This window comes from Trachemys scripta, chromosome 9 (assembly GCF_013100865.1).
Source record: "Trachemys scripta elegans isolate TJP31775 chromosome 9, CAS_Tse_1.0, whole genome shotgun sequence".
In the NCBI taxonomy this organism is placed as follows: Eukaryota; Metazoa; Chordata; order Testudines; family Emydidae; genus Trachemys; species Trachemys scripta.
In genome coordinates, this window is record NC_048306.1 from 66,407,435 (window position 1) to 66,434,616 (window position 27,182).

Below are 27,182 nucleotides of genomic sequence, written 5' to 3' on the forward strand. Positions count from 1 at the left end.
AAATTTATTAGAGCATAAGCTTTCGTGGACTACAGCCCACTTCTTCGGATGCTCCGAAGAAGTGGGCTGTAGTCCACGAAAGCTTATGCTCTAATAAATTTGTTAGTCTCTAAGGTGCCACAAGTACTCCTGTTCTTCTTTCTTTGGTATGAGTCATTCCCAATCCACAGAGACCTGGCTGACAACTTCTCAGTTAGAAATTGATTAGAGAACCCTAATGCCAATGCTCAAGTCTGCAGGCATCACAGGAGACATGGGAAATGTTAAGAGTCCACTTCAGTGTATGCTAGTATTTGCTGGTAAATCTCGTTGTTCTTTATGACAGGTTTTTAAAAAGCAATATTTCTTTCAACACTAAACCAGATGCCCTAGATGTGACCTTTTTAGTCATCTTTCCATCCTCCTATTTAATTCAGGTTGTCCTCTGATGACCAAATTCTGTCCTCCGTGACACCAGTGCAATCCAATTGACTTCATTAAAGTGACACAGGTGTAATTTACAGCAGAATTTGACCAAAAGTCTGGAGAGGATTCTCTTTGAGGACTTAAGCTGTGAGGAAGAAAGGTTACATGTTTGTTTACCCGACCATAAGGTTACTGTGATGTGATAACTATTACATGTTGCAAATTTTCAAGAAGTTATCCCTATCAAGCACATATCTTCCTTGTTATTTAGCAATGCTGAAGGACACCTTAGTGTCATTCATTCAAGATAGAAGCAACAAAATATTAATTCCTCCATGCGCCTTAAAACAAGGGCCTTTTTAAAAATAATTGCATAACCATCTCTCTCTTTGCGGGGTCATCCAGAATTTAGGAAGAGAGAGTAGTGGTTGACAGAATGCGTTTGGATTTCAAAGGGCAAACTTAAAACCAAATAAAAAGGTAATGTTTACACAAGAGTAAACTTAGCCAGTAAGGGGTGCTAAGCAAACCTGCATAAGAATGCCCATTCATTAGTTACAAGAGTATTCTTAAAGCCAGGTTTCAATACAGGTGTACTCAGAGGTCAAATTATCATGAACTCTCTAGAAGCTTAGCCAACAGCACATTATAAAAATGGGAGTTAAAATGAACTTTAAAGAAGCTGAGAAACACAGCGGGCTAAATCCTGGCCCCTGACACATAGGTGGCAAGGCAAGGGGATGACACATGGCTGGAGTACTCCTGAACTTCAGCAATACCCGGCTGGCAAAATGACACCGTGCAGCCATCAGTACATGGGCTGTTCTAACTGGGGGAGCAAACAAGCTTCTGGCAGCCCCAGGGAATGGGGGAAACAAAAAAAAAAAAACTGGTATACTGTCATCTTTTTCCTCCAGCCCCTTGTGGTCCTGTGCCCCGCTCAAAGAGCTGACCCAGAGTACTGACACAGCATATCCCTAACAGGAAAAGGAAGAAATAATCCCTTAATAAAGCCGCAGGCGGCTTTTGGTCTATGCACAACTCCTATGACAACCTGGTGTGTTCCACCATGAAATGAAGATGGTGCCCCAATTCTGCTCTCAGGTACTGCCAATCTGGATCTGATCTAAGGTCTATCTTGTTCAGTATTCTGTCTCTGACCATGATCAACACATGCAAGAAACCTCTCTCTCTATGGCTTTCTCTTGCATCTGTTTTAGTCAGGTACAACTACCCTTGCTCCCTATGTTACTGCCATGTTCAAAAGCTCTTTTGCCTCCGGTATTTTAAGTGGTTGTAGATAAACAGGACTAGTGTTATGTGTTCTCTCATAAATTCATCACCGTTAGCCTCTCCAGTATGACAAAGTTCCTCCTCTATCTTGGTGGGTCCTGCGCTTATTGGCAGATTTTCTTGCCTCAGAGATTCACCATGTGGGTTGGGGAACAGCCCAGAGACCTTCCCCTCTGGAAGAACCCACAGTCCAGGTCAATTGGGAGGTTTGGGGGGAACCCGGGCCCGCCCTCTACTTCGGGTTCCAGCCCAGGGCCCTGTGGACTGCAGCTGTCTATAGTGCCTCCTGTAACAGCTGCATGACAGCTACAACTCCCTGGGCTACTTCCCCATGGCCTCCTCCCAACACCTTCCTTATTCTCATCACAGGACCTTCCTCCTGGTGTCTGATAACGCTCGTGATCCTCAGTCCTCCAGCAGCACACCCTCTCAGCTCCTTGCGCCTCTTGCTCCCAGCTCCTCAAACTCTCACCACAAACTGAAGTGAGATCCTTTTAAAACCCAGGTGCCCTGATTAGCCTGCCTTAATTGATTCTAGCAGCTTCTTCTTAATTAGCTCCAGGTGTCCTAATTAGCCTGCCTGCCTTAACTGGTTCTAGTAGGTTCCTGATTACTCTAGTGCAGCCCCTGCTCTGGTCACTCAGGGAACAGAAAACTACTCATCCAGTGACCAGTATATTTGCCCTCTACCAGACTCCCGTACCCCATTGGTCTGGGTCTGTCACATATCCCTCCCCCCTGCTCAACGCCAAGGGGTTGGGCAGCTTGGGATGCCAGACAGTGCACACGTGACAAACCATCGGCGTTGCCATGACGGCTCCCTGCTCTGTGTTGCACACGAAACTGGAAAGGTTGGAGGGATAAGAACCATCTGTGTTCTTCTCCTTGTTCCGCTGCATCCATTGAATAGGGGCATGGTCGGTCACGAGGACAAATCTGCGCCCGAGCAGGTAGTAGCGCAATGTTTCCATGGCCCATTTTACAGCGAGGCATTCTCTCTCCACCACTGCATATTTTTGTTCCCTTGGAAGGAGTTTCCAACTGAGGTATAGAATTGGGTGTTCCTCCTCCCCGACCATCTGTGATAGAACGGCCCCCAACCCTACTTCTGATGCATCCGTCTGCAGGATAAATTCCGTGGTGAAATCAGGGGCTATCAGTACGGGGTTACTGCAGAGGGCAGTCCTAGGTCTGTGAATGCTTCCTCTACTGCGTTAGACCATCTCACCAGATCAGGTCCACGGGCTTTCACTAGGTCTGTCAGGGGGCTTGCCCTTGTGGCAAAGTGGGGGATAAATCAATCGGTAATACCCCACCACACCTAGGAAAGCCCGGACTTGTTTCTTGCGACTTGGTTGGGGCCAATTTTGGATGGCCTCTAACTTGCTCACCTGGGGTTTTACCAGACCTTTTCCCACAATGTAGCCAAGATATTTGGCCTCTGTAAACCCTACAGCGCACTTGGCAGGGTTTGCTGTAAGGCCAGCTCGCCTGAAGGTATCGAGGACTGTCTCCACCTTCTCCAGGTTGGTTTCCCAGTCTGGGGTATGAATGACCACATCGTCCAAGTAGGCAGCAGCATAACTGTTATGCGGGCGTAATAGCTTGTCCATGAGGCGCTGAAAGGTAGCTGGGGCCCCATGTAGTCCAAAAGGGAGGACAGTATATTGAAAAAGACCCTCTGGTGTAGAGAACGTAGTCTTTTCCTTTGCGTCTTCTGCAAGGGGAATCTGCCAGTACCCCTTTGTCAAGTCTAGGGTAGTCAAGTACCGGGCATTACCCAGATGGTCCACTAGCTCATCTATGCGAGGTATGGGGTACGTGTCGAACTGAGATACTTCGTTTAGTCGCCAGAAGTCGTTGCAAAATCTTGTTGTGCCATCAGGTTTGGGCACCAGCACGATTGAGCTGGACCACTGACTGTGGGATTCTTCGATGATCCCCAACTCCAGCATTTTTTTTTCTTCTGCTTTTATTTCCTCCCTTTTGCCACTGGCACCCAACAGGGGCTCATTGTTACTTTGGCCCCAGGGTTCGTGACGATGTGGTGATATGTCTCGGTTGTTCGACCCAGTTTTGTCGAGAACACATCTTGGTTCCGGAAGATCATCTCAGACACCTCATTCTTCTGGTCTGCTGTTAAATCGGGAGACACTCTCACCTGTTTGGAAGGCTTGGTTTCTTGGGTTAGGTCTTTTTGGACCGTTGTGCATGCCTCTTGTGCATGCCAGGGTTTCAGAAGGTTAATGTGATAAATCTGTTCGTGTTTTCTGCGTCCTGGCTGCCGCACCTTGTAAGTTACTTCCCCCCCGGGTTCAACCACCTCATAGGGCCCCTGCCATTGGGCCAGAAGCTTGCTTTCTGCCATGGGTACCAAAACCATAATCCGATCCCCTGGTTGGAGCTGTTGCACTTTTCCCTGGTGATTGTAATGGGTTCGCTGGGCCTCTTGTGCCTTCTCCAAATGTTCCCGTACAATAGGGGTAACCCAGGCTATCCGGTCTCGCATCTACATTACATGCTCTATTATATTTCTCCCCTCATTGGGTTCCTCTTCCCAGATCTCTTTGGCGATATTTAGTATGCCCCGGGGGTGACACCTGTATAATAACTCGACGGGGGAAAACCCAGTTGAGGCCTGAGGTACCTCCCGGATAGCGAACATAAGGTAGGGTAGTAGGGTGTCCCAATGCTTCCCATCCCGACTTACCACCTTCCTTATCATAGCCTTGAGGGTTCGGTTAAACCTTTCTACCAACCCATCAGTCTGCAGAAGTACCTCCGCACTTCTTCATGTACTCCGGGCCAGAAGAACCGTCGTAGGACTCGTACCAGGGTCTTCTCTACCCTCAAATACCCCCCAAAAAGATGACTATGAGCAAGACTTAATACAGCATTCTGGTGTTTTTGAGGTACTACGATCTGCTGTACCTTCTGCCCCTGTACTGGTGCAACCTGGTATAAGAAATCCTTCTTCATTATGAAGTAGGGTCCTGGTCCCTGTGTTTTCCCTTCCATGGGGACCCCATCTATTTCAGTCACCTCCTTCCTAATGTTATCATACCTTGGGTCTTCTGCCTGGTCCCGTCCAAAATTTCCTTTCCCGGGGCCAATCTGCCCAAGATCTACGGGCCCAGTCTCTGTTGCCTCTACTAGTTCAGAAGCATTAGGGTTGGGGTCAGACTCAGGTGCTTCTCCCTCCTGCGTGGCCTCCTTTTCAGCTGCGCGGGTCCGCCTACCTACGAGAGCGACCCTCTGGCTTTGGGTGAGTATTCAGGTTCCCAAGGCCTTAGCTGCCCTTCTTTCCCTTTTTGTCTTTCTGCCCTGTCTGGGAGTGGAGAACAAATCTGGGGATATTTCAGAGAGGATTGGGGGTTGACAGTCTGCTGTGGATGCCTCACCAATTTTAGGGTCCCCATCTTTCTCCAATCCCCCTACCGGGAGTAAGTTTCCAAACCCTGGGAAGTCCCTCCCTATGAGCACCGGGTATGGGAGTTTAGGGACTACACCTGCTGCTACCTCAGTAGTGTTCCCTTGGATCTCGATTTTTACTGGGATGGTGGGGTAGTAACTAACTGTCCCATGGACACGTTATCCCCATACGTTTAGCCTGCAGCAGCTGACTACGCTTCACGAGCTTCCCTGAGATAAGTGTGATAGCACTCCCCGAATCAACCAGTGCCGTGGTCCCTACCCCATTTAGTTTCACTGGTCTGGTATACATATGTGGGGTTACTGAGACCCCCACAAGGTGGATTAGGGAGCATGGATCTGCCCAGTTCCCCAGGTTACACTGCATAGGCTCCTCAGCATTGGGACACTGTGCAGCTATGTGTCCCCACTCCCCGCAGGCATAACATCTGTATGGAGCCCTAGGCGTTCCCCAGTCTCTTGGTTTGGGCAGTCTAACATCACGATCCTCTTCTCTCTCAGTGCTCCGACTCTTTGTGGCCTATGATGGGCCTTCAGCCTCTCTCTTTTTCCACCTGGGCCCTCCTGGTGGCCCAGTCACCCGAACTTTAGGGCTTGGTGCTGCTAGTTTAACCCAGGGTGCCTCTTTCTTAACTGGTCGGGTCAGCTCCCTCGCTGTCCTTCGCCTCTCTACCAGGCCAACAACCTCGTCATAGGTGGAGGGTTCGTTCTGGCTTACCCAGGCACGAACATCTGGTGGTAGTCCCCTCATGTATCGGTCAATGACCAGAACCGCTTGTATCTCTTCCGGACTCCGGGACTCTGTTTGCAACCACTTTCGTGCGAGATGGATGAGGTCATACAATTGAGACCACAGGGTTTTGTCTTCCTGGTACCTCCAACCGTGATACTGCTGGGCCCGCACTGCTGTCGTTACCCCAGATCTGCCCAGGATCTCTGCTTTCAGCTGTGGGTAGTCTGCCGCAGCCTCTTCAGGCAGATCATGGTAGGCCTTCTGGGCCTCCCCACACAGGAATGGGGCAAGGATGCCAGACCACTGATCTCGAAGCCAGGCCTCTCGTAGGGCTGTCCTCTCAAAGGGCAGAAGGTATGCCTCTACATCATCCTCCCATGTCATTTTCTGCAGCCAATGGCTGGCCCGTATGAGCTGCGTCCCATCATGGCCATGATTCAGCTCTGTAAGGGAACTTTACCTGGTTTACCAGTTCCCACAACATAGCTCGGTCTTGAGCAGCCTGGTCCATCAGCAGGTGATTAGTCTCTTGTTGCAGCCACACTGCCTCCTGTTGGGTAGCTGCCTGGACACGGGTAGCCTCCTGCTGGGCCATCATAGCTTGTATCAGTGCCCGCACTACGTCATCCATTGTGGTGAAAAAAAATAAACCCTCTCCTTTTTTTTTTTTTTAAATCACCCTCCTTCTTCCGCCGCGCTGTGCACCCCACTATCCCACCCCTGACACCAGTGTGACAAAGTTCCTCCTCTATCTTGGTGGGTCCTGCGCTTAGTGGAGGATTTTCTTGCCTCAGAGATTCACCATGTGGGTTGGGGAACAGCCCAGAGACCTTCCCCTCTGGAAGAACCCATAGTCCAGGTCAATTGGGAGGTTTGGGGGGAACCCGGGCCCACCCTCTACTCCGGGTTCCAGCCCAGGGCCCTGTGGACTGCAGCTGTCTATAGTGCCTCCTGTAACAGCTGCATGACAGCTACAACTCCCTGGGCTACTTCCCCATGGCCTCCTCCAAACACCTTCCTTGTTCTCATCACAGGACCTTCCTCCTGGTGTCTGATAACGCTTGTGCTCCTCAGTCTTCCAGCAGCACACCCTCTTGCTCTCAGCTCCTTGCGCCTCTTGCTCCCAGCTCCTCACACTCTCACCACAAACTGAAGTGAGATCCTTTTAAAACCCAAGTACTCTGATTAGCCTGCCTTAATTGATTCTAGCAGCTTCTTCTTAATTGGCTCCAGGTGTCCTAATTAGCCTGCCTGCCTTAACTGGTTCTAGCAGGTTCCTGATTACTCTAGTGCAGCCCCTGCTCTGGTCACTCAGAGAACAGAAAACTACTCATCCAGTGACCAGTATATTTGCCCTCTACCAGACTCCTGTACCCCATTGGTCTGGGTCTGTCACACCAGACTATTTCTAAAATGGTGGCCCATAATTATCTGAATTAATTTTCTTAATTTATTATATTGCAACAAATCTAAGGTTAGTGGGGACTCCTTAAACCAAAATATTGAAATGCCGTAGTGAGCCACAAAACTGCAATATTTATCAGTAACATCTGCACTTCAAGAATATTTACAGCACTCAATATTTATAACACCCAAAATCCCATCTCTGCAGGAAGTAGGTCCAATGTACAATGCTGCATGGATTTTCTGGAGCATCTCTTCTTTGATTATTACAAAGCTCTAGTCAAGACCGAGAAGGGAATGCATGCAGAACATTGCATTGTGTACATCTGGGACTCAGAGGGTGTCTACGCAGGGTTTAAGAATGCCCTCAGTAGCACACATTTCATGCAAAAAAAAAAAAAAAAAAAACTTTCAGTGCTGTAATTTTTGCTAATCTGTGTCAGAGGGCCCAGGGGATGCTGCTTGATAGAAGGCAGGGAGAGACTGGAAGGATGTCTAACTCATGGGCTGCTCTACACAAAGAAACTCTCTCTGCTTCCCAAGCAGAGGGCCTGGGGATGCAAGCCTGCAGGGAGCAGGGTCCAATGAGGAAGGCTGGAGTGGGGAGAACAAGTTTGCTAGAGGAAAGCTTCAGCAGGACTAAGAACCCTGTACCAAGTGTTGTGATGCAGCCAGAAAAGTTGGCTGGGAGTTCTTGCATTTCCTTGTGAACTTTGTTAATAAACCCAGACCCTGGAGGTGTTATGTGACACATGAAAACCTCTGCTGAAGTTACTGGGGAGCCCAAAAGTGGGAAACTGAGGCAATAACTAACCTGAAGTCAGACTGGGTAGGCGGCACTGTGACAATCTGATATTAAATACCATGGGCGAGATACTATCTTTTATTGGCCCAATAAAAGATATTACTTCACCCACCTTGTCTTTTTAATATCCTGGGCCCAACACAGCTACAACAACACTGCAAACATTAAATATTATCTCAATCATATTGTCATTAACTGCAGAGCCCTTGATTAATGAGTGACTGAATTATACCTAGGGACTAGTTCCTGATTTTAATGATCTTATTAGCTCTAACTTGGACACTTACAATTTACAAAAAAGGAATGAGGAAATTCAGTAACGTAATTCTGAGTGGGCAAAACACACCAGCTCATTTGTGTGTGAAGGCAATGGGATGAACAGAAGGTTCACAGCTGGAGGGTAGGATGGCAAATATACAGGTCATTCAAAACAATTTCAGGTAGAAAAAACGAGACTGATTTGCTTTCCTGCTGTCACCAGTCAGCCACCCCGAAGCATTCACAGCCGGATGTAAATATCATCTAAAGGTTGTGAGAGTTGGAATGGCTGTGCTCAGAAGCCACCAAGGCAAGACTAGGATGTAATTTGGATCAATAAGAGGTTTTTTATGCTGGGAAAAGGCAAGGCAAAGCAACTTTTCAACAAGCACCATTTACGAATTAGATTACCACAGTGCTGTCAGTGAAGTGGTTTTCATGTAATGATGCCCCTGTTGGTAAGGAGGTACTGTATAACGTTTAGCACTTCACATCTCCAAAGCACTCCTGGGAGGGAGGGAGGGAGGTGAACTGTTAGTCCTATATGACAGATAGGGTATTTGAGGAAGGGACAGTCCAAAGGCTGCAGAAGTAGACAGCATCAGAATTCAAGCGTCTTTGGCTCCCAACAGACATACCTTTATCTATCACTCAAAGACAGAAGCAGGCAAGTTACAAGCAACCAGAAAACTGGGTTACAGTTCTTAAAATAAAATAATTTTCACAGAGAAACCAGAAACGGGTTCTGCAGTCTGTAAACTAGTACTTTTCAATGTAAGCATTGCTGCATTCTCCTGTTAGAACTACCTAGAAGTTTGCTGTCTTTGAGCCCACCCCCTTTTAAATTTTTGTTTACTTGCCTCTTGAAAACAGTTAAAGAAATCTTCTACATGTTCAGGCTAAGCATTACAAATGGAGTACTGCAACATCTAAGGAGGAGTTCAGTCAACTTGTGCCCCTTATTGATCTCCTATTTCTCCCTACACTTTCCTTCTAATCCTCTCCATAATTATAATAGCTGCTTGAGCCTTCCAGAGCTGTCAATTTCTCTTGACTCCATTTTCAAATGGCCATCCTTGAAAGAGTCTGGGCACTGGATCAAGCTGTCTCAGCTTGATCACAGTATATCCATGTTGCGCATACTGCTATCGACAGTTCTCCTGAATCATACTGGCACAGCTGTCAAGAGGCTTCTAGTGCTGCTCAAATTCTCTGCTCTGAAGAGAGAAAGAGAAAGAGGGAGGGAGAAGGAGGGAAAGGGGAAAGTATTGATCCAATTCTTTTAACATGCTAATTTGCCTAGAGGCTATTTCAATCACTGCCAGACTGGACACTTCAAAAGGAAACTGTTTTCAAAGTGTGGATGTCTTTTTCAACTACAGAAAACACTTAAAACTGAAAACAAATGAATTCAAGCACCAAGTTCACAGAAGCCCTCCTCGACACTTTTTTCAACTCTCCAGCCAGATGTGTTTTATGTCTGGAAAGACAGACTTGTTAATTAACGCTTTCACAATCTAGCCTGGCAGGAAGCCTCTGGGATTTAAAAAAAAAAAGACTGTTCCACACCCTTTAAGTGAGACACAGAAACTAATACAGATTTTTTTAAAAAATAATAATTTGTAACCTGTTGAAGAGTTTCATTGTTTTTTATTATTTATTTTTAAACCAAGCTTCCTGCTCTTCTCAGGATAAAAATTAATCTAGTGGCAATTAAACTGCTGTAATTCATTAACAGCATCAATGCTGATGAATGTTTGACCCATTCTTAAAATGTTGAAAATGGAGAAACGGAGCTGACTGTTGAACCCATTCATTCACACGCTGATGAGAATGCATGGCAAATGTTAGGCAAAAAACCACCTGTGTGTGACAGAGGCATTGTTAAAATATTTAGGAAAGATGCAGCCTCCTTGACGGATGCTTTTGTTACCAACATGCACTGTCCTCAATCAGTGGATAAATACAATGCAAGGAATGGATATGTTGACAAGATTTAATTAATGGACTTTGGAAAGTCTGAACTATGCTACATATACATAACGTTTACGAAATAATTGAAAGCAATGAGTGTTTTGCATCTGTTTCCAGGTCACACGTGGGCTTCTGGTAGAGATGAAACTGAACCTGAGCTGTGAAGTTAAGAGGGGTTTCTCCAAAGTTCAGGGCTTTTGGAGCTGGGATTCCAATTCTGGCACATTACAGAGACTGGATGGAACTAAGAAGTTTAGATCCAGATCTTAACTTTTCCAAAGTGGAGAGGGATTTAGATGTGGGATTCTAGTTCAGGCCCTTATCTCTTATTTCTAAGGCTATGTTTCTCATTATGGAAATACAACAAGGGAAGATCAGATCCCTTTAAGAAAACTATAATTCAGAAGAAGAGTAGCTGGGAAAATCTAGCCCATTTATCTGTAACAAAGCCCAGCAGATAAGCTCTCCAGCCAAGACTGTATCTTAACTAAGCACCAGGTCTGTCCATATTTACCTTTCGTCAGTATTGTGGGTGGAAGTCAGTATTCTGTTAACCTCTGAGCCACTGGAACTGAAGGAGACAAAGAGCCAATCTGGAGCCAGGGGAGAGCGTAGCCAAATAGCAAACGGCAGGGAGCCAATTGTTAAAGCAACATTTGGCTCTGGACTAGGCAGCTTCATTGGGGCAAACTGTTATTCACAGAAACAAGGCATGAAGAGATAACACCATAAAATATTAACAAAATGGAACTTGTTTCCTTGCCACTAAATTGTTAGCTTTATAGGACTTCATGCTGAACAGTATGAAAAAAAAATCCAATTTGCTTTGAAGCGCATTAGTCTAACATCCTAATTATTGTTTACATTGCCATTTGCCTTCTATTAAGAATTGAATAATTACCCAGCGCTTCATAGTTTAAAACACAAGCAAACAGGATTATCTGGGTAATTGAGACACTGTACTGCAGCCTTGTATTGGGACTGTGTATTCGCATATATAAGAGAAATTATTATTATCAACTAACTTGGCTCAAATGGTAATTTAAAATTTCAAACAGATGGAAATCTATAACATATTAGAGCATTGTTCCTAGGATCACCTTTGAGAAGCGTGGATCTGTCTGAGGGAGGAAGACGGCCTGATGGCTAGGACACTAGACTAGGACTCGGGAGATCTCCTCACGTGACCTTGAGCATGTTACCTAATCTCTCTGTGCTTCAGGTCCCCATCCATTAAAATGGGAACAGCATTACTCCCTTCTCCTTCCCCACACTTTGCCTGTCCTGTCTATTTAGATTGTAAGGGTGTTGGGGTAGGGGGCCATCTTGTGCTAGACATAGCAAAACAAGGCCCTGATCTCAGTTGAGGCCTCCAAGTGCTACCATAATGCAAATACTACTTTAAACCTATCCTAAGAGAAAGAATTTTCTCTCTGAATTTTCTCTTGGCACTAATGACTAACTCATGAAGCACATACCAAGCACACAGTGCTTCTTGGTATTATTTAACCCTAATAGTCCATTCCAATTGTACTTTGAACAGCACCATCTCACTTCCTGAGGTATTGCACAGGGCAAAACCAAAGTTTCTGCACGTTTCTTTGTTGTTTTAAACAGCCCTACCTCTATTTAATTATGCCACATGGTCTCACACTGTGCAGTTTACGGCCCTGTGAAATTATCTTTAAGTTAAACACTAATTGGATATCTAAAATTGTATGTTTATATTTGCAACAAAAAAAACTGCCTTTTTCGGTTTATAGAATGCAGCCCCTAATCTGATCACAGTCCTAACTTCATATTGTTGATTTATAAAACACAAAATGAAAAACAGTGCTTTCTAAACAAATACAGTACATGCATGCAGCATGTGTTCTGACTTAAATCAATAAGCCTTTCAACAAATCCATCGCAAACAAGCCTGGGTTCGGGGAGCATTTAATGAGGCTCAGCTTTCCTGCAGGCCAAAGGCAAATTTTAAGTAAAGTTAAAGGGAAAAAATTAAAAAGGGAAAGCTACTTAAACCAAAATATATGGGTGCATTTGTAATTAGGAAGCTAACCAAGGACAATAATTCTTTTCTCAGAGATTATTTTCTTTTGATAAAGAAATGTAGCAGTTTCATTTGTGCAAGTTTATCCGAGCACTACAAGCTGACTTCTCTCCATCCCCCAAACTAATAATTCCGGGCCAAGTTCATTCCTGTGGCAAGTCAAAAGAATTATACCACATTTGAACTGGCCCTTTGCATTGGAGTCTTCCTGAGACACACAACTTTATACTTTTATTTTTGGGAAGTTCCAGTTCCTGAAGTTGGTTCCCTTGGAGAAGATGTAGCTACAGAAGGTCACCCATAAACATTGTGAGTAAAATCCCACCCAGCAACATGCACCGCCCCCCCCTTCCCTCAAAAAAAAGCACTAGAAACTACACCTCAAATGAGTGATCAGTTTACAAACAAACTGAGAGTTTTACCAGAGTGTAGCACTTTCCCATATGTCAACTTGAAATGAGCAAGTGGGCTCCAGCATTTAGTAGAGAGTGACAATCAGCCATATTCAGAAGGAGAAGGGCTGGGGTACAACAAGAACACTGTGCAAATATTGCACTCTGTATCTCTTAAAGAAAGAACTTAAATCAAAACGGAATTAATTTGCATGAAATCCAAATCTTCAGGGTCTGCCTAAACAGAAGGAGGTTTTGGCCAGCGTTTCCAAAGGAAGCTCTTATCTCCTTTGTGAAATGGGGAAATGGGTGTGCTACTTTGCATGAGGGTGTATACAAAATATGCAAATGAGGAATCTGCTGCATGCAAAAGGCAAACTGGCCAGACAGTTGACAATCCCCATTCACAGAGAAAACTTTCCTAGTCTCCAATAGGAGTAAAGAGAAGGGAACCAACATGTTTGCTTCCCAGGGAGGTGAAACAGGCTCTGAATATTCATAAAATGTCCATTTAGTCATGGGAATGTTAATTGTCTCTGATTCATGAAACTATATGACTTCGTCTGCTGCCCAAAAATATAAAAAGATGCAACATTATGGGATGAAATGAGAGAAGATATTTAGATCACAAGTTGGGAGGGGGGGAGCAGAGTCTCAAAAGAGACAAGTGTACAGCTGAGCTTTTCCTTAATCACTCCTTCTCAAAAGCACAATAAAATCTAAGACCATTGGACCATGTTATTAGACACCGATAAAATAACCCCTCGACTGGCAAGACTATATATCTAGGTCTCATCACATGTAACACAAGCTAGGTTCTGGAGATTTTTATCAATAGAATTTTGTCTTGTATCTTACAAAAACAACCAAAGGCTGCTATCCAGTCTTCTAATAAAGTAATAAAAGGATTTTTCTTTATTTGGTTTTAACATAGTTTGTTGATCTTCCTTCTTATTAATAACATCCCATGTCATGACCAGATCCTGCTCTCACATAAATGAATAATAGTTTTGTCGCTGATTCCAAATGGAAGCACACCCACAGATATGTGCCAAGGAAGATTTTAAAGGAACTTTTTAGATTTACATCTAAAGGGGGAATTTTAAGTGTGCCAAATATTTAAGTGGACATCTTGCACCACACTGTGGTACAAAATCATATAGGGAGCTATTCTGATAAGATGTGGTGGGCTCTGCTAAAGGAGAATATGTTCAAATCACTTATTTTATAGAGATAAGTCTTTAAATTAATTTGGTTCAGAAAGACTGTGTGTCACTACAGCTCCCCTTTCCCCCATCCAGCAGCTTCTCTCTTCCAGTTTTTAGTTTTTCTGTTGCCAAAAAAATAATCAGTTTGCACATCTTAAATGGCGAACTCAACTCTCCCCTCTCTGGTTAACCTCCACGATTGCCCTTTGTGCCGATGGAAAGAGCAGCTAAGTTATTTTGGCAAAAATTTGGACGCAACCAAATCAATGTGTTACAGAAAAAGTACAATAATTAAACTCTGATCTTCTGATATAAAATGAATTGCTTCTCTCAATGATCACAGCCATTATTCAAAGCCACAGAGATAAAACCAATCATATTACTCAAGGGATTGCTTCTTAAGGTTGCCATTACCAAAGGTAGGAGGAAAATTCCAAAAATGGCAACGATATGAAAAGGCAACGCTCTAAGCCACATTTTAAACGATGTTGGATTTTCTGTCAACTGGCCTGTTCAGAATTCACAACAGCAAGTGTGTATGAAGACAAAGCACTTAGCTCTCATAACCTTTATACAAATCATAGCAAAAAAAACTCTTGATTGTCTCACATATTATACTAAATGGCAGGTCTAAACTGAGACTTGTAATTTCACAGCATCAGAACCATCCCAGATGGTTACAATCTATTATATTTATAACTGGTCGATTTTTTCCTTTTACTCCCCTCCCAAAATATAGACAGCCATTTTATTATGATAAGAAAATTACTTAACTAAATCTAAACCACACTACGGGTTGACTTTCCTTGATGGGTAATTACCTTAGCCTTGAGATAGGTCATAAGATAAGATAACTTAATGTTTCATTAACAATATTCCCCATGACTTTTTTTCTTTCCTAAAATCTTGACCATTAAAGAACAAATGGGGGGGGGGAAGAGGGGGATGAGAAGAGAACAAAAACCAATGTTAAATTTACCTTCTTTCTACTGGGTGTTAAAGCTGAAACCTCTATCATGATAGGAGAATAACTGCGCAGCTAACCAACTTTGTTTGTGTGCATCAGTGTCAAATATTCCAGTGTTCCACTGTATCATATCTGAGAAACTTCCTGAGCTTCATAAAGTTTAAGATGTTATTTTTTCCCTTCCTTGATTTTTGACAGATGACAAGGTCTCAGCAGAACAATTATACTCAGGAGAGCTTGTCAGAAATTTTCCGACAAAAGAGGGGTAAATCTTTTGCAATACTTGTCACCAAAAAAAAAAAAAAATCCTGTTTTTTTGACCTGTTCTAATTCTCAGCATCAACTATTCAACAGGTTCAAACTGCTGTTAACTACAGACATACATTCTCCTTGAAAGAAGAGTTGCTTAACACTATGTGGTTGTCTCCCACCAAAGACTGAACAAAATCAGCTCACAAAATGTTATTCAAGATCAGGAGCTGGAATGAACTTGCATCTGCTTTTGGGGCAATCCAGCCGTCACCTTATAAACTCTGACATGTCTCCTCATTCTTGGCCTCCATTAGCATATACTGCTGGAGATGAGAATAGCAAGAGGAAGTGTAGTTCTGTCCCCAAGGCTTCTGAAGTCTCCAGCAGATGACCAGCGTTAGATCTCACAACAACAGGGGTGCCCCCCACCCCCGCTCTCCACCCACCCTGACTATTCTTGCCCACCAAGCCTTTGTCAAACTTTTAAGATCTTAATCAATCAACTCTGACCTCGGGATCACAGGAGGAAGATGGATGAGGAAATGGGTGACCTCTGACCTACTCTTGTATTTGTCCTGCCACAGTTGACCCATTGAAAAACAATTGGGGTGGAACCTGCTTGCAAGGTTCCAGTCATAGGCTGGTGTCTTTTTATAGGCTTTTGCAGACTTAAGATCTTTCGTCCCCCCTCACCATCCCCTCAAAATCCATGGGAAGCATTCCCCCCTTTCAACCCTCCCCCCAGAAAAACCTGTGAGAGAAGCAAATTTGCTGAATTGTCAAATTAACTGGACTATGGAACAGGGCTGCCCAGAGGATTCAGGGCCTGGGGCAAAGCAATTTTGAGGGCCCCTTCCATAAAAAAAAAGTTGCAAATCTATAGAATACTATATTCTCGTGGGGGCCCCTGTGGGGCCCAGGGAAAATTGCCCCACTTGCCCCCCTTTCCCCCCACCCCCCGGGCAGCCCTGCTATGGAAATGGTAAACGGGAAAACTTCTCCAGCAATGTCAAAAGCCTAGTTGGCCTTAAGCTCAGTAGAAACTAACAGAGAGTGAATTGTGAACTTTATTGTAAACTTCATGAATCAGATGAGTTTCCTGGTAAACTACTTCGACTTTGGGATTGGCAATGCCAAAAGGGAAACCACAAATAACCAGTGATGAAATGGTTTTAACTATTTAAAATTACTTGATGGCTTGCATCCTCTGAAAATAACTTCAACGGGCTAGCTTTACACAAGAGTTTCTTTCTCTTTTTATACATGACCCCCATCAGATTTCTCTTTAGCTGAGGAAATGGAGAATCAGGTTTTGTGGGTCCAACTCTCCTGGGTCCAGTAGAGAGTTTATAGGGAATCTGTCTGAAGACATTAATTCCCAATACCTATTCCAAAACTGCCCTACCATCTGCACTGCCCACCAGTAAAACCTCTAGAATGAGTTCCCTGGAACAACACAGCATTTGTCATGCAATTAGCTCATCGAGTCTGAGCCAACAGCTAAAAAAAAAAAAAAGTGTTAGATCTGCCTCAATCAATGTGACCCACTACTGACCCAATAGCCCTTGAAGAGAACTCAGGATAATCTCCAGGCAATAAACCAAGATCCCCTTTTCATTCACCTCCTCCTCCCACAAATTGGGTTGTAAAAATGTCAAGGAGCCTTGCCTACAAGTTATTGGGCCATTTCAAAATAATAATAAAATCTCTCCAGCCACTGATGCTCTCCTATAGTCCCCAGTCACATTTGAATGTTTACTGACATGCAAAGAGTTCCAAGCTTCTATTTCACAATATTCCATAAGACAGAGTAATTTACTGTAAATAGAGTGCCCTGCCATTGTGCTGTTCATTTTTCAATTCTCACTGCAGCCCATTGTAATTTTGTGGCCGATAAGATATGCTTATGTTTTTCTCCAAATGAAAATGCTAGAAGGAAGGCAGAGGCTTGTGCTTAGCATTGCTTTCCTGCCAACCGTTAATTTCAATGCATAATAATGAACTTCACATTGACTGAAAATTATCGTCTAAAAGAATTTCAGTAGGACATTTAAGAAAAAAATAGCTCTTTTCTTATACTGGTCTAGCAGAAAAGCTGTCAGTTGTTTGTGTTATCACCTCATTCTCAATTTCTTAGTCACAACAAGATATTAAACTTATCCTAGGAAACAAGCACAAGTAGCAAAATGTCCATTATGATGAAAACTACCTTTCCAAACATCTTAAAGAACAATGCAAGGCCCAATCATGCAAGGTGCTAAGCACCCTCAATTCAGCACCTTGTAGGATTGGGCTCATTCATCCGTACAAGAAGCCATTAAAGGCTGATCTTTATTTATGCTCACAAGTAAGGGTTTAGAAGATCAGGCCCAAGATTTCTAATAGTTTACTTATAAAATAATAGTAACATCTTAGGGGGAAATGTAAATCTTTTTGGAGATAATCTGCCTTTTATATGAACTTTAATCCCTAATTCTGCAGAGCATAGTATGGGGGGTGGAGGCCTGTATCCTAGCACCTCCATTGTAATGACAACAATAGAGACCCTCTGAGAAATGAAAATATTTAACAAAGGCAGCAGTATCAAATATCAAATGGTTATTTAATACAAAAATTTGCAACAAGTGAAACACCAAAGATTTACACTTCCGGAGAAACTAAAGTCATCAAAATAAAACCCAAGTTTCTCTGACTGATTCTTCTCCCATTTTAATACCGAAGTTCTCTACTGCATCCTGAAGGAGAAAAGGAATACTTTTCCGTCTTAAGAGTTTTTTCTGCTTAACAAACTTTGCTTGTGAAAGAGAGATCTTTTCTCTTTAAATGATGGTGGCTCCAGTGCATTACTTTTGCATTCAATTTCGGTGGCTACACCAAGCTAATTCAAATCTAAGTACTTGTTCGCAAACGTGTTTTGCCTTCTGCTGATTGCAGTAGCATCATTTGTTTTGTCAGTATTATACACTTCTTAGCCTTGCCACCTGGAGCTATTGCACTCTCTCATTAGACACCTCTGTCCCATTACATCCCATAGGGGCTGCCAATTACTGGCGTTACTCCATTTACTTTAATCTCTTATTCAACTACCCGCATTGAGCCCTTCTGAAAAGTACAATACGACTGGTCCTACCTTGGCATTCTCCATTGTGCTCATCATAGCCAGCATTGCACAGACAGTTGCCAATGGGTACCAGCCATTCGCCATCTGCCCCACAGTACATTTTTGGCACATCCTTCTCTTCTGAGTTGTTCACACAGGAGCCTCGAACTTCCACTAGAGAGGACGTATCAGCCCCAGTAATGGTGTCTGGAAACTGAGCCAGGTTGCGTACCGTCAATGGGCACTTCTTGTAGAAAACACGGACAGACACCAAGGCGATGCAGGCACCTACATCCTGAAAAGCCAGGTAAAACCCCTTCTTGCTCAATGGGCCCACATCACGTATCTCTGTGTTCAGCTTCATGATCCTGTCACCGATGTCCACCTGAGTGAAGCTCTCATCAGCAGCAATGGTGTCGATCTTGGCAAACTGGCTCTCACGGATATAACGCTCCTTATCATTGTTTGATTCATAGTAGTAAAGGTTAAAAGTTTCTTTGCAAGTTCCCATGACACCTGGCAGACTGTTGCAGTCTCTCAATGTGAATTTAATTTCAATATATACTCTCTGAGCCCCCGCACGGGGAATCCAGTCAGTTCGTAACCAGTTGTTCTGACTCGGCTCCATCACATTGCAGACTTGATAGGTGCGGATTGGAGTGTTTTTCTCATCCATAATGCTTACTTCCTCCCACTGTGACGAACCAAAGCAAAAAGTACATCAGTATTAACAAAAGTACATCAACTCTTCACTACAGAATTAATCCTTTTGCTTCCGCTGGTAGCAAGCAGCTTTCATTTACAGAAAAGTCGTTAAACCAAGTCATATGTGTTAAAGCAAGTACCTAAAAAGCAGTCTGTTACAAGGAAAGCAAGTTCAAAATTAGGTTGGTAAAATACCTCAATGAACATATATTTAAGAACAAACCAAAAACATCACACTGAGCTAGGCCAACAATCCCTAAAGGTCCCCACCCAGATCTGGCCCGGTTTTGCTAATCACTGCAAAAACACATACTTCAAGATAGCCCTTGTACTGGAGAGTGTACAATCTCAAAAGATAGGCAAAGTAATAATTATCCCCATTTTACAGATGTGAATCTAAGGCATAGAGAGACTAAGTGAATTGCCTAAAGTCACACAGAAGGTCTGTGGCAGAGCTGGAACTGAATCCAGATTTCCAGAGTCCCTGTCCAGTGTTTTCATAAGGAAGGATGTTTTGTAGTCATTTCTCCGTTCTTTCAAAAAACCAGCTACAACCAAATTCCCCCATTAAACCATCCTCAATTTGAAGTGGCAACAGTACAAATTTAGTTACAAATGGATAGCTATTATGAGCATTCCTTTACTGGAGACCTGGGGGGAAATTCTGGCCCCAGTAAAGTCAATAAGAATTTTGCCATTGCCTTCAATGGGGGCAGGATTTCACCCTTGGATTGTTAAAGACAAGGAGGGAGGAATGTGATATTGTCATTTAATTAGCCTCACTGACAGAACTTTGCTTCCTGATACCAAAAATAAAAACTCTTATTTACCGCCTTTTATTTTCATACCATCCTGGAGTTAGAAACCTCAGGCAGTTAAATTTACAGTCTAATAAACCCTAATATGCTATAATGCTGTAGGCAGGCTTTAAACTTGCATTGATGTAGGGATTTCCCTCTCTTGAAGGGAACGGAAAGTAGGGGGAATAAAAAGCAACATAGCTATCACATTGGAGCAAATTCAATCCCTGAAGTAACTAACTACATTCATGTCAGAGAAGTTATGTGAAGGATGAATTTGGCTCCCATGTGTGTGAACCAATGTTTCTGCAAAAGTGTGATGAACATACCATAAAAGAAAGGAAATGGTGAATAACAGATTTGAAAAAATGTTAGAGATTATGATAATCACATAATGCAGAAAAGAAAGCCACCACAGTGGCCTTCTTTTGTCTCCTTTTCAGAAAAAGAATCATGGTTCTGCTGAATTAGGAGGGGGGAAAAATCCTTTTTTAAACATTTGTATTGGATAAAAGCTACATTCTGGCTCGGATTCCAGGCTGTACAATGAAACACGTGAAAATTATGCTTGGAAAACTGTTGTAATGCAACTTTCCAGGGGCTTCCTAGAAATGCTTTTGAAAACTACTAAAGGTGCTGCTTTGATAAACGGCAACATTCTTAACACCGTGGACCTCAGCATATAATATCCTGCATGCTTTTTTATAAGAGTTGCTCTTTTGCAAGTGCTCTTTAATTTAAAAGCCTCCAGAGCAGCTGAATCTGCTTATGGATCTATGGCAGTTAGCAGTGGCACCATGAGTTAAAAGTAGTAAAGAGGGTAATATTTTAGTTTCTGCCTAGAGATACTTGTGAATTAAAAGGGAGGGAAGAGGGTGGAAAATCGATACACATCATGTCACACTACATGTTGCAGAAAAGGGAAAAACTGGAAAGTCATCTATCAATGTAAAACGTAACATGGAGTTAGTAACCAGATAGAGTTCTTTAATTTGCAGCTGCCGTGAAACTAGTTTTGTGTTACAGTGCTGTCTTTATGATCCATCACTTTCCATTCTCCTTATCTTCCGATGGCCTGCACTACCTTCTGAGTGTGTGAAGGGATGGGAAATAAAGAGTTTTCAAAGGGATTTTCTTTAGCATGTTCATACAACAGACAATGTAGTTATAGGATTTGATCTGAAGCCCACTGAAGTCAATGAAAAGACTACAACCGAATTCAGTGGGCGTTGGATCAGGCCCTCAGTGCAAAATACATGCATGACCTTTTTAAAAAAAATCTATTTATTTCATTTTTTAAAAAATCTGTCGGCAGCTGAAAACAATTAGAGTCCTAAATTTCCAACCATTTGAAATTATATGCAACTCTAAATGTGTGGTCAAAGAAATATCTTTTTGCTTTCCCTCTAATAGTTTTATAATACAACTCATCCCATGGTTTAATGGTGCACAGAAAAGCATTCCAGAAACAGAACCTCTCTTTCAACTGTGAAATTTAAGAGTAATTCATTAATTAAATTTATAATCCGATACTTTAATTCCTCCATGGTTACTATATATATTTGATAATGGTTAGTTCTATTCATTGGTCAATACCCTATTTTTACCTACAACACCTCATATTAACAAATAAAATGCTTAACATCTAAAGGTCTGTTGTAGATCTATCAAACAGGTTTTTTTAAGTACATACAATAAGCTACACACAGTTAAAAAGAAAACAAACTGGCCTGGAAGGATAGAACTTCAGGGGTTCTTTTTGAAAAAAAGAAAGAGAAAAGGGTGTTCTTTTCTGCTGCTTTGAAATAAATTTGCAGCCTATGAAGTTATAATAAATGCTTTCCAAGCACTCTAGTGCACAGACAGACCATGTACTCTTAAATTTTTCACTACCAGCTTAAAAATAGAACACATGTAGGTCGGTTTAGTCACATCCACAATAAAACAGTACCCATTTTCCTTCTCAAACTTGAGAGGAGTCTTCAAAGATGACGGGGGGAGAGGGGGCGGGAGTAAGTATTAAAAACATACAGAGCTCCTTTGGTCATCAATTCTGCTACTGACTTATTAAAAGACTCTAATATATTTTAATCTACACTGTAGGTACCCCTTGGTGAAGCATAAGAAAGGCTCTGTCTGAATCATTGACCTTTCCAGGGTATAGAATTAACAAGGAAGCCTGACTCTCACTGAGATAAAGCTGTACCTTTCCCCACTGTCAAAAGATGAGGGCAATTGCCTGCAATCAGCAGTGAATGTGTGCTGTCTACACCGCCAGAGGCCTGCCAATCACTCCCCCTCTCTTTAAAAAATGGTCTCAGGGACTGCGCAGTGTTCTACAGTCAAGTTCAGGCAGAACAACAATGGGGGGCAAAACAATCCTCCATTTTCCCATGTTATGGTTAATTCAAAGCTTATGCATAATGCATCACTAAAATAAATAGCCTCAAATTCCTTCCATTTGCTACTGTTTCCTTTCCTCCTTAGTAGGGGCGGGGGGGGGAGGGGAGGGAGAATGTTAGTCTACAGTGTGTTTCATTAAGGCACTGGAAGAATCCACTTATACAACTACTTATCTTTGAGCCCCTTTATTTTCACTCATTTCGACTTAGTAATAGTGTGTATTTGTATTTAAGAAGGCGTATTTGTTTTTTTAAAAAGGATCTGAGTGTATTTTAATTTGATGGGAGCAGGATGTACATTAAGAAAAAAATGTTGGCAAATTGTTCACTTTTACAATTTCCTGTAGAGAAAAAGGTTCTGATACTTTTTTTTTTTAGTCTTAAATGGTCCAATCCTTCAAGGTGTAAAGTGCCCTCAGCGCCTATATAGTCCTTGATTGGGGGATTTGAGAGTTCTCAGCAGCTTCCCACAAGAGGTGCTCTGCAGCTTGCCTGATTGGGCTCACTGCAGGTAGCAGCCAGCTTGTGCCTACAAATATTTAGTTAAATTAGCAGTGAAGGTTTTGCATACAAGGGACTATGCTGAAATCTCCCTAAATCCAACCCCAAAATGTGTGACACTTCCTTTCAGGATCTGAAACATAACATACTGTTGGCTACTACTCTTTTTATAGGGTCCTCAAAAGAAATTCATATGATTTGCCCACTGTACCAAAGAAAACCCTAAAAAAATCTGAGATTGGGGCTAATCTGTACAGGGATCAAAACATGTAATGTTGTTTTCACTTTGAAATAAATCTATTTAACTACTGTCCCTTCACACCATAAGAAAGGTCTGTCTTGTATCTTGTCTATTGATTCCTTCTCCCCCACACACACTCAATTTAGAAATAGAACAGCAATTGCTCTGAACAGAGACTGTCCATGAATATAACAATTACAGGGATGGATTCCAGTTTGGTCGTCAGATCACATTTCTTGTTGTTATTTCAGTTTTAAATAGGCATCTAAGTCCATGCTTTGACCAATCTCCTAATTTTGAAACCCTTTTTTTGCCCTTTTGGTTTCTAGTTCTTCAATGATAGAACTATCTGAAGGGAGTATAGGGTTTCGCCAACAAAGTGTAATTCACTTCATAAGCATGGAAAAAATCTGACCTCCACAATCAACAATAATCGAGCCATTAGAACTCTGCAGAAACTTACTAATCACTCCCTTTTGATCAGATAGCAATTCAGAACTTACCCCTCCTTCCAAAGGACTTGCTATCCACCCAAGTTCCCCCTGAACTGATCTGGAATCCAATAGGGTAACTGCAGAAAGACAGAAAAAAATAGATTAATTTCCAGTTGCCAAAGGTCAATATGACAGACAGTATTTATCCAAGCATTTCTACACATGCAGAGCATGACCATATCCAACTTAGATCTAAACCAAAACTTTTTTTCAGTTAGGTGAATATCTACTTTAACTTGATCTTCTCTCACTTTTAAACCTGGAGCATTTTTCAAAGCATGTTTAACTTCCTTAACTGTTAAAATTTGTTCCAAGGATGATGATCTAACATTGTTAGTACTCAAACCCATCTGTTAGATGGAATAATTCTCAATTAAAAAACAAAGACAACCAGAAATGGTAGAAGATATACTGCAAACGATGAATACTCATTTATGTAAACCCTGTATTTTACATTAGACTACACAAAAAGAGTGGAAAAGTACTGTTTATTAAGATTTAGGATGATCACATAATTCCTGACTCTTGAATACGGCTAAGCCACAAGTGACTTTGTATGGGATTCCCTTCAAACCAAAATAAACACCTTATTTGTTCTGTTTGCTATTCCAGTTTGATATTTACATCACTTATACATAGGTGAATATTTTTTAGAAAGAGGCTACAATAAACTGCTTAGACATTCAGCACATTTGTGACATCACAAGTGTCAGATAACATTGTTCTCACATTTTGGATGTTTTTCTGCACTTGCAGGAAAATGGTTTTTGTAAGAAAAATGTTTTGAGTTCACCAATCTGTATTTGTAGACAGATGAACACATACATATGCACTTCAGTTCTAATGCTAAAAAAGAACAGAACACCAGGTGATTTTAAGTGAGCTGTAGCCCAATCTTGCAATTCCTTGCACTACCCCAGACTCCCATCAAAGGTAGTGTGATTTTGGTATGTGCAAAGAATACAAGATCATTCACCTAATATGGAGTTAACTATAGACACCGAACCAGACCCAGTGAAATTCCAGCTACTTGGTCTTTTCACCACAGTGATCCTGCAAAACCACAGATTCTGAAGACCACTATAAATTAAGGGTCCAACTATAACAATCAAGTGGCAAACCGCATTTGAGGGGAAGGGCTCGATTATTAATCTGGGTGTTTATTTATGGCCGTCAAGGACAAATGTGGAATCTTTGAGTATTTTTTTAAATAGCTTTAATTAAAAATCATCCTCTCCCACCCTTCCATCTTTCCTTCCAGATAGATGTTGTAGATTTAAGAGGCCATTTAGTCCTGTAACTATTTTAAAAGGTAGCTATCTCCTTCTCAAAACTCCCCCTCATTCTTCTTTTTGCCCCTGGAGAAAAACCGGCTACATCCATTTGGATTAATGTAAGGTGGATTAGGGAGACAAAGGGAACAATGCAACCCAATTTACCCAAAAAGGGGGGGAGGGGAGAAAAGGGGGGAGAAAAGGAAACGTGAGGAGAATCAAAAGGAGACACGACATGAAGGGGAGAGGGGAAGAGGCCAGAGCAACCCACAGTAACTCTAAGCAGCAGCTTTTCATCTGCAACCCCTTCCATTCTCCTCTCAAGTTTAAACTCTGGGAGCCGCGTTTGTGTCACATACAGAGCCTCCTTTCAGGCCTTTAATTTTCAAAAAGGCAGGGTGCGTTAGGGGGAATGCGGGCAGGACAATGAAATCCCCAGCTAACTAACAAAAGGCTTCGTCCCTCAGTCCTCTACTCTGGGGGCCGGTGGCAGCAGAGCTGAGATTCCAGCGGGCACCGGCTGGGAGAGAAGTGTCAGAGAAGCAGCACCTCTGCAGCCAGATGTGCCCAGGTCTATTGCAGGGAGCGCATGTGTGGGTCCATGCGATTATGCAACACTCTTGCAGATTCAGCTCCTACCGGCGCCCCCTCCATCCCCGGGGCAAGGAATACCCCATCTCTCTCTCTCTCTCTCTGATCAGCACTCGCCCGCTCCACCAGCTCATCAATAAGAAATTACCCCAGTTCTCGCAGCGATCCCGCTGCCCCAGAAAGGGGACGCGTGAAGAGTAAGGAAACTGCTGCGCGGCGCATTTTAGTGTCACTAATTGATTTGCAATCTGGGCCGCTCGGATCCAGCGGGTCCCAGCTACGGGCGGCTGATCCCTGGCCTGGGGTGCGTGAGCGCACGGTGAGGGGAGCAGTGTAGGGCGCATTGCTCTGGGAGCCCAGGTCAGGCTCACACACGCGCGTATGTCAAGTTTGCGGCAGTCCGGCCTCAGGGGGCCCAGCGCCGCAGCAGCCCGCGCCAGTCTAAAACTTTACTCGCCCGGTGCTGGGACAAAAGTCTCCGGAGGAGGCGCCGAGCGAACCTGCTGGGAACCAAGTCCCGTCCGCAGCCAGCTCACAACCCCAGCAGCTCCCGCTGCATCGGGGACCCTGCACCCACTAGCTCTTCCCCCGCGGACGGGTGCCCAGCCCGCAATGCCCCCGGGTGCCTGCGGCTCGCCCCCCTCTTCCCCGCTGATGAACTCTGCTCCAAGCCGCAACTTGCCCCAGGCACAAATGCCCCGCGCAGCCCCGAGCCCCAGCCGAGAGCCCGGCTGCCCCCTGCCCCCTGCCCCCTGCCCACCTACCTTCATTAGCCGGATACACCCGAGAGCCGGTGACAGCGCCGCAGATCCCCCAGAGGAGCGAGAAGAGGGTGAAATAGACAATCCCAGCCATGGCTCGCCAGTGCCAGCGCCGCTCCAGCCGCCTCTATCCCAGTGGAATAAATGCTTCAATGGGGAGGGCAGCAAGCTGTAGACATTGCCAAGGGGGCGGGGCGGGCGGCTGACGTCTGCCCGTCCATCAACCACATTCGCCATTCGGAGTAGTTCATGGCAGCTCAAACCCCACCCTGCTGCCCAAACCCGCCCCACCTCCCCACTTGGCCCCGCCCCCACCTGCTTCCCTGGCTGGGCTCCTCCGCACGGGGCGATGGGCTGATGCGGGGTCTGTGCCACCCTCCAGGCAGCACTGTCCTACTCATAATGTGGCAGAAGGCTCTTGTCTGCGGTCTGGCAAATGGGGAGGTGGCTGCGATGCTGCTAAGCCCCTGCCTCTCCTGAGCTTAAGCGCTAACAAGCGATCGCCGGACAACAATTCCTCACGAAGGCTGCGATTAGTAAATTTGCCCTAACATTAATGGGCTGAGTTTTGGGTGGTTTTTTTTTTTTGTGTGTGTGTGTGTGTGGTTGGTTTTTTAAAAGGAAAAAACGCTTTCAACCCACGAGCAAAACTCCTGAGCGCGAAAGGAGCTGGACTTGTTTCTGACCGATCTGTATTATTCTGGACTGCATTGTGTTTAGTAAACGTTTGGCAAAAGGGGTATATCGAATTTTTGTTTTGTAAAGGTTAGCTGTTAATTTCATACGATTTCCCTCAGCCCCCAATCCTCCGTACACACACAAGTAATTTGCTCCAAGACGAAATAACTGTTTCTTCCTTGGGAAGCAAAACAAACGAACAAAAATAAAACCCCACTCCTTCTTGAGCGTCTGGTGACAGGTAACATATTTGATCTGTCCCCATTAATCCAGCAAAAATGTCAGCACACACAGATTTTGTTTGCACGTTCTGACTCAAAGCCAACGAAAAGAAAAGGGATTCAAAGTGTGACGAAATACAATTGAGAAATGGGAGAGGAAGTGTGCTGGTTGTCATTAACAGTAGGGCATTGAGAAATGAGAAGTCCCTGAAGCTAATAACTCCTCAAAGTCGCGCTA

General features: G+C 43.6%; 1 protein-coding gene across 1 annotated transcript in view; it reads right to left on the reverse strand.

Annotated features, from left to right (window-relative positions):
• Nucleotides 1–26,184, reverse strand: part of EPHA4 (EPH receptor A4) — a 136,677-nt gene extending 110,493 nt beyond the window's left edge. Inside the window, exons 1-3 of the mRNA XM_034781093.1 lie at nucleotides 26,049–26,184; nucleotides 23,429–23,496; nucleotides 18,307–18,970 (exon numbers count right to left, since the gene is read on the reverse strand). Of these exons, the coding sequence (XP_034636984.1) occupies nucleotides 18,307–18,970; nucleotides 23,429–23,496; nucleotides 26,049–26,139 (823 nt within the window). The 5' untranslated portion in view covers nucleotides 26,140–26,184. The remainder of the gene's footprint in view (nucleotides 1–18,306; nucleotides 18,971–23,428; nucleotides 23,497–26,048) is intronic.
• Between the last annotated feature and the right edge of the window lie 998 nt (nucleotides 26,185–27,182).